The sequence below is a fragment of the Cebidichthys violaceus genome, unplaced genomic scaffold, assembly GCF_023349555.1.
Source record: "Cebidichthys violaceus isolate CVI_PGR_0920_01 unplaced genomic scaffold, fCebVio1.0.p SCAF_10, whole genome shotgun sequence".
Classification (NCBI taxonomy): domain Eukaryota; kingdom Metazoa; phylum Chordata; class Actinopteri; order Perciformes; family Stichaeidae; genus Cebidichthys; species Cebidichthys violaceus.
Genome location: NW_027176263.1, coordinates 14457798 through 14465711, shown reverse-complemented (window position 1 = coordinate 14465711; position 7914 = coordinate 14457798). Strand labels below are relative to the sequence as shown.

The 7914-nt window shown below is 40.1% G+C and overlaps 1 protein-coding gene across 1 annotated transcript in view; it reads right to left on the bottom strand.

The window, feature by feature from the left end:
* Nucleotides 1-4592: 4592 nt before the first annotated feature.
* fgf8a (fibroblast growth factor 8a) overlaps nt 4593-7914 on the bottom strand; it is a 5756-nt gene continuing 2434 nt past the window's right edge. Inside the window, exons 4-5 of the mRNA XM_068718256.1 lie at nt 7224-7330; nt 4593-5312 (exon numbers count right to left, since the gene is read on the bottom strand). Of these exons, the coding sequence (XP_068574357.1) occupies nt 5028-5312; nt 7224-7330 (392 nt within the window). The 3' untranslated portion in view covers nt 4593-5027. The remainder of the gene's footprint in view (nt 5313-7223; nt 7331-7914) is intronic.

Here is a 7914-nt window from a genome sequence, read left to right as displayed (position 1 = left end):
CTCCCTGTGTTAGCTTTCCCTGGTCAGGTTTCATATGGGGAGGAAAAACCAAGGGCCACAGTGTTTCCCTCCTGTTCAATTTGGAAGATGCTGCAAGAAAGTCAGCGCCAACACTATAGAAAAGAAGGACGTGTTTATTTCTACAAACAAACCTCCAAGAAAATATAAAATCAAGCTAAAAAAGACCCCATCAATAATGTTCTAAATAAGAATAGACGGATGGTTAAGGCTACAGTGTTTTGTGAAACCCTGCGATTAAGGCCAGACACCCCAAACTGTAACTTAATAGCCATGAAAACTTCCCAAGTTGATTACTTTTATTAAGACAATTATTTTTAAATTAAGTTTTCTTAAAATGGATGTTTGCAAATGAGGCATTATCTTATTTGAATACATTTCCAGAACAGAAATCTGAATTTGTGGATAAAGCCAGGTTTAAAATACTTGTTTCATTTTGTTGATATATTAGAGTGAAAGGTTCTCTTTTAACTATATAAATCAGAAAATAGTGCTATTTTCGCCATTTTTTTTGTTTTGGGGAATAGATTGTTGTATAAATCAGGCTATGAATGATATATGAACAAACCCCTGTGTAAAAACCTTCAGATTTTGAAAACCTTTGCAGGTGAATAGGGTAAAAAATGTGCTAATAGATATCAACATGAAACTTTCCCATTTGATTAGTTACATAAAGACAATAATCTTAATAAGTTTTCTGAAAACGTATGTTAAACATTGAGGTGCTATCTGATGCTAGCTTTTGGTGAATTCAACAACTTGTTGAATGTGTATTTTGGATGTTTTCTTTCCTCGAGTGAAGAGAAGACATGTTATGGAAGTAAAATATCCCAAAATATCAAAAGTGACCAGTGCATGGAAAAACAATATTTTTGCCCCTTATAATCCATCCAGGACAAGTTTAAAACTGTCTTCCAAACAAAGTCCTGCAAACATATTTTCAGCTCCAAAACCCACAAAGCTTAGCACTGGAATTAGGCCTTCATCTAAATTAGTATACTGGACTTATTTCATTAATGTAAGACCATCTGCAGTAGATAAAACAGGGTCCCAATGATACTGGGGCCTACTCCAGCCGTGGTAATGAATGCTCAATGTATGAGACACCCAATGAATTTGATTTGGAGGTTCAGCGCCACCAACACACACACTGATCAAGTATTACAGGAACGGTTGTTAAATTTGATTAATGTCATACTTAAATATAGGGATGTCACAAAGTACTGGTATTTACAATAACCATGATGTTTACAAATGTAATATTGTTATCATGTTTATAATACACATAATGTAGTCCAGTGTCTTTTAAATCATTTCATATATACAGATGACTACAGACTCTCTCCACCTCCCTGAACTCGTATTTTGAGTGTAATTCCTTTGCCCAAAAAGAAGCAAAACTCACAATAAACAAAGTTAAAGATACATTTGTTTGATGGTATTATTCATTTCTTCTCATATTCTATAGATATCGCGTTGTTATTGTCATCATTAATTCTTTTGGCCATGATAATTGTGTAGTGAGCATCTGATATTGTGACAGCCCTACTTTTATACTGTGAGCACAAGGCTATAAATCAAATTCCATTCACCTCCATTGTATTGACAGATATCTAGCTATCCACTTATCGTTGGATTTGTATTTATATAATGGCTATTTCAGGTAAATTATCCACAAATGTGAAGACCTGTAAACACCTCTAATCACTAGCATATACTTTTAGTGCTTCTGTGGACATACCAAGAAGACAGTGATGGATTGCTGACCACATACAGCTGACTAACAAACAAGCTGACATTATGTAAACACTAAATGAATCATCAAGGCTGTATTGGCGAAAAGACTACAACCGGAGCCCTGTCAGATTGGCAGGGGTTGCGTGTACACAGCAGTATTTAGCAGCGGAGGTTAGCATAGTTAGCATTACTAATAGCTCACCTGCTATAGGCTTGCACCACAGGCTGTCTATAAGAAGTGGACGTAGTCATCGTGACGTGACCCATTGTTTGTGGACTGCTGTTTTGAAGCCTCAGGGGTGCCATTTTGACCATCACCATCTTGGTTTTTGGCCTTCTCCATCTTGTTTTTTTTGCAACAAGACACAAGAGGGTTGAGCACAACCCTGAATAAGACATTTTTATTTATTTTTTTGTGTTAAAAATGTTTTCATGAACTGAAAACACACTGTGTTAAACTGCTGGTAAAAATTCTTAGACAAAAACACAAACTTCTCCCATCGCCGTGGTAGTGACCTGTCAATCACAGTAAGCCCCGCCCTAAAACATACCCAGCTTTTTTGTTTATTTGACTCTAAATGGGACCATAAAAATGAACATCTGCTGTATTGAAGAAGACTTTAAACTAGCAACTGAGAACATACACTCATTATTACGATGTTTACTGAGGGAATAAATCAAGACAGAAGTAGGGTAACTTTCTCATAGACTTCCATACAATCTGACTTCCATTCATATCAGCCTTGTATCACGCGTACAGAAATGTGTAATGCCACACAGTTAACGTTGTGATGCAATAACGTTACTGCAACCATTTCTCAGAGTGAATGCAAAAACCTCCACATTCAACATATCCGTGGTTTGCAGAAATGCATAATAACAACATGTCTCCCTGGCGACTGGGCTACTTATTTGTTCAATTCGTCCACAAACAGATATCATTTCTTGTCCAACAACAATTGGAGCTGTGTGCTGCTGCCTGAAGAAGGCTATTGTCATCAGTTACTTTGTCAAGTTTTGCACCATCTTGCCTGACTGTACTGAGACCAAAACCCCGTTATCAAAAGCCATAGAGTTCTGCAGGGGTGACATATTTTTATAGGACAACCCCAGAATTCAGCATCACACCGGTTCCCTCGACAAAAAGCCAATGGGGTTCTTTAATTGGATTTTGGATTAGTGCAGAAAACAATAACATCTGTGGCAAACAAAACTTTTATGATGCTCACACATTTTGGTCAGCAAAATAAGCTTCACAAATGATCACCACTTTAATGATTTTTTAAGTGGGAATGCAATCGGCAGAAGTAAAAAACTAATGTTAGTCGGCGTGATGACTGTTGTCGTCTTAACTAGTGACTTTTTTAAAGACATTTAAAAGCATCAATATTCTCAAGAGGGTTATGATGTACTTTATTTATCAAGAAGTAGTCAGGAACTGGAACTAATTGGAAAGTAACATACTATAAATATCTACTTTGGTAATATTGATTATCCCCTATTTAACTTTGCTTGTTTTCAAACAGTTTTAGCTCCTTTTTACATATGAAAAAAGGAAATCCCAAAAACACAATTTTTCTAGAGCAGCAAGTGCACAAAGGAGCCTGAAAGAAAACACACAATGAACTGATTTGTGCCTTTGAATGAGTATGAATGAGTTGTGCACATAAATGGACAGAACAGAGCATTAAATGTGTCGTATTAAATCGCTGAGTCACTATTCGTTTCAGATACCTTTGATATACCTTTAGCATATGTTAAAATGTTAACATTGTTTAATCCTGTGTTTTGCACACAGATTATGGTCCTGGGAGAGGATTAGGTCGCTCTGCAAACTGCTCTGTGTCTTTTGGGGGTTTTCCACACAAATGGACCCAAAACAAGGGTGTACCAAAGAAGAGTATCAGTTTTATTTTAATGTACATTTATTACACATTTTTAATAAATATTCCATCCTTAAAATTATTTTACACATCCTCAAATAAAAATATATTTATATATGTATAAAAAAAAAAACATTCAGGGGGCAATAAAAACACAAGAGGGTGTGTGTGTGTGAGGGGGGGGGGGGTAGTGGGTGTGTCGGGGGTTCCTCACACACTGCATTTTGTACACGTCAGAAGCACAGTCACAGCGGGGAACCCTGCGATTATCAAACGTAGCTGCCACATCGTTCCACCGTGTGAAAAAAGATACAATCGGGACACTCCGAACACTGCAGTGTCGCCGCAACACACGGCATGTTCCTGGCAGTGCGGTAAATCAGGGCCCTTCAAGTCTCCTTGAGCAGCAGGCGAGAGTCCAAAAAAAAAGACTCCAGTGGTCATAAAGAAATGGAAAAAAAAACATAACGCACACTATACTAAGATGTCCCAACAAGTCAGACAATTAGTTATGTGCATCTGAAAACAAACCTGGTAACACGTTCTATGTCTATAATGCCTTCTAAAAATACCTGTTTTAATAATGTTTTATGATCTGCTTATAGCACTGAATAATTCTAGTTGTAAGCTCTCCTAAGTATTCATAATGCTTATAATCAGAATAATTATAAAGCATTCATAATGACTTATAAGGTGAAGTATCATTATATTTCACAATTACTTTTTTCAAAGGATAATAGTGTATTATAATTTCCATAGTTGTAATACATTAGAACATTTTTATAATATGTTTTACGATACATTAAAATATTTGTTATAGTACATTATAATGTGATTATAAGTTACTCTAAGTGGTCATTGTTTAATTTAAGTAAAGGGGAAAAATATCATTAAATCTACGCAACACACAAAATGTTGTAAAATGAATTCTCACTTTACATAAAGCAAACAGTGACCACTTAGATTATCATATTATAATGCATTATAACAGTGATAATAGGTGCTTATAACTATCATCTTATATATAAGCAGATAACAACGCATTAAGTATGTTTATAATGCGTTATAAACATGGTCATAGAAAGTGTTACCTCAAACCTTTTTTTTTTTACACAGGTCAGTACTATGTCTGGAGTACAAAAATAGATTCCTCATGTTTTCATTTATGTACAGCTTCTTTTTTTTACTATGAGAAAAATAGAAAACAATCTACATATTAAGATATAGTATGCTCAGTATAAAAATGTCTTTAAAGTTGTTGTTTTTTTGGGGAGGTGGGGGGTGCAGGCTGCTGGGTGATTCGGTCAGTCCCGTAAGTCTCTCTCTCTCTTTCTCTATCTCTCTGTCTCTCTCTCTTTCTCTCTCTCTCTCCTCCATCTCCCGGCATCCTCAGCGCTCTGACGAGTAGCGCGTGCGCTTAGTCCTTTGCCTGAAGGGGTAGTGGACGAAGTCGAACGGGCGGTGGTGGCTCGTGTGGGCGGGCTGCTGCCCCTTGGGCAGCCGCTTCATGAAGTGGACCTCGCGCTGGTGCTGGCGCGTCCGCGAGCCCTTCCGCGGCCGCCCGCGCCGGGTGAAGGCCATGTACCAGCTCTCGTAGCGGGCGTTGCGCAGCGCCGTGTAGTTGTTCTCCAGCACGATCTCGGTGAAGATGCAATCGCGGCCGTGTCCGTTATTCTGCGCGGGGAAAAACATAAGATATGCGGTTAGTGGGAAGATTTACAGATGGGGAAAAATATTGCATGTATAAAAGGCCTCCCTGTGCAGCACACACACTGACACACACACACACACACACACACAAACACAAACACACACACAGCCCTCCCCCCTTGTGCATGTGGCATATGCTACAGTCATTACAGATCAGAGAGAGGGGGGATGACAGTAAGCGATGACTCTTCTTCCCCTCCAGCAAACATCCAGCGGCCCTTTGCGGGTCAGTAGCTGGATCCTCCAGCCATAAAGCCTCAACCAAGCCCCCCCCCCCCCCCCAAAAAAAGTGTCACTTTCACCCCCTCCGGTTTGATCTCCTGTTGCATTTGTGATTTAAACTTAACCGAGCAGGTCTGCTTGAAATTGAATGACAATCGATGGATCCCGGCACACACCTTCCTCCGGGACCACTTCATGCATTCAGTTATGGGCCCCACACAAGACGCCAATGTGCAGCTCGAGGAGGGACGAAACACCCGAACAAAAACAGCTAGGAGGGGGGAAAGTGAGCTCTGGTTGGCGAGTGTCAAAAGTACAGTTAGAGTCAGCTGGAACAGCGTTGACTTGGACGCACAGTGCCGGCCTACTGTAACGAGCCATGTGTCAAAAATAGTCGAAAAAGACACTCTGTGTTCATTCTCTCTCCCTCTCTCTCTTTCTTCGATTCACACACACACAAACATACACACACACACACACACACACACACACACTACTGGGGCCAGGACAGGCTGTGACTGGGCCGGTAGCTCGGGGCAGATGGTGTGCGAGGCAGGGTGCTGGGTGGGTGGAGGGGTTAGTGTGTGTGTATGTATGTGAGTGTGTGTGTGTGTGTGTGTGTGTGTGTGTGTGTGTGTGTGTGTGTGTGTGTGCGTGCGTGTGGGGGGGGGGGGGTGCTGGCAGCTCTGTTTATTAGCCGTCACAGTGAGATAGCCTGAGCCTCAAACAGACACACCTACACACTCACATGACAGCAACGAATACACTTCCGGTACTAAACTAAACCCTAACCAAGAAGCCCATGTTTATGTATGTATGTATAGATATATATATATATATATATATATATATATAAGGGAAGCTTGTCGTCTTCGTCGTCCGCGGAAGCGTTAACGCCCACCCCCAGGTAAAAGCCTTTGTCGGCACCGTTGCCGTCGTTTGCGCTGTTAGTGCCGTTAGCGGCAAGCCGTCGGCTCAGCTGCTTGAAGACAATAGATTTGCTCTAAATTTGACGTTTAGCACCTTAAAAGTTGTGAGTCTAAACAAAAGCAATGTTCCCAGTGGTTTTGAAGATATGGTCTGAAGGTTGGAATTGTTTTTTAATAATATAATCGTCAACAAAAAACAACTCCCTAATTTCTTTAAAATTGGTCTCTTTAGGCTGTAACAAAACGAATGAGAGGAAATATTTTCCGCTGTAGAGCAATACACATTTGGGGGGAATGAGCTGTATACGTATTTCAGGGTTTGGCTCCACTTGGTAACACTTAGTATGATCTATTCAGGGTTGGTTATTTAATGGGATTTGTTGAAATTAGGAAAATAATTACTTTAAATAGTATTATAAACTCATGAATGCTGATGCAGCCGTGATCATTTTTTTTTTTTACATTTTTGGTTTAGGAATCATGTATTAATGTTGCATGTGCAGGTATATTTAGCTGTACACAGTGAGAAATTAGTCCCGGCTATTTCAAGATGATGTCAATATTCTATATTTGCTGTACATTTGAACACAAACCTCCTGAACTTGGTCGCGAACTCTTCTAGATTACTTTTTGTTTTGCTTTAGAGCTTCTCAACAGTTTGCCTTTTTACAAAACCACCTTTTGAAAAAGTCTTCTGCTGCTCGAGATCGACTTTTCTCCTCACCTTGCCGATGAGCTTCCCCCTCTTGTTCATGCAGATGTAGAAGCCCGTCTCGGCTCCCTTGATGCGCACTCGGCTCCCGAACGTGTCCGTCTCCACGATGAGTTTAGCTAAAGGGATCAAAACAAAAGCAAGAATCTTGTTAGCAACCCGAGACGAGAGCAGCATGCTCTGTAAAAAGAGTTGACGTGCCTTTTTTCCGGATACTCTAGAAAACATTAAAAACTTGAATGAATGCCTCAACAGCGTGCGCACACTGGACATAAAAGCGTGCAACACACACACAGAAATGCTTGAGTGTGTTTCCAAGCATGCATACTCTCTCTGCTTACACACACACACACACACACCAGAACCCGTGGGACTGTTCCTGGGGATTTTGTGCGAGCTGAAGTTCTTGCAGAATGATAAAACCACGTGTCTCCCGATTCTTTGAAAGCTAAAGAGGAGCGACCCTGGCAGGCCCATTGAGAATTCCTCTTCGAATAAATCTGCGTTGACCTCACACATAAAGCTTCATATTTATCTCTATTTCCCCGAGACGTACTGAAAGACATGCGGACGGTTCACAGAGCAAGGACTTTGTGTAACGTTTTTTTGTTTTAACGTTGCTTTTCAGCAAGAAATTATATGGACATTTGACAGATGCAGCGATGTGACATTGTTCGTTGATGTTTCTCCAGAAATATTAGGA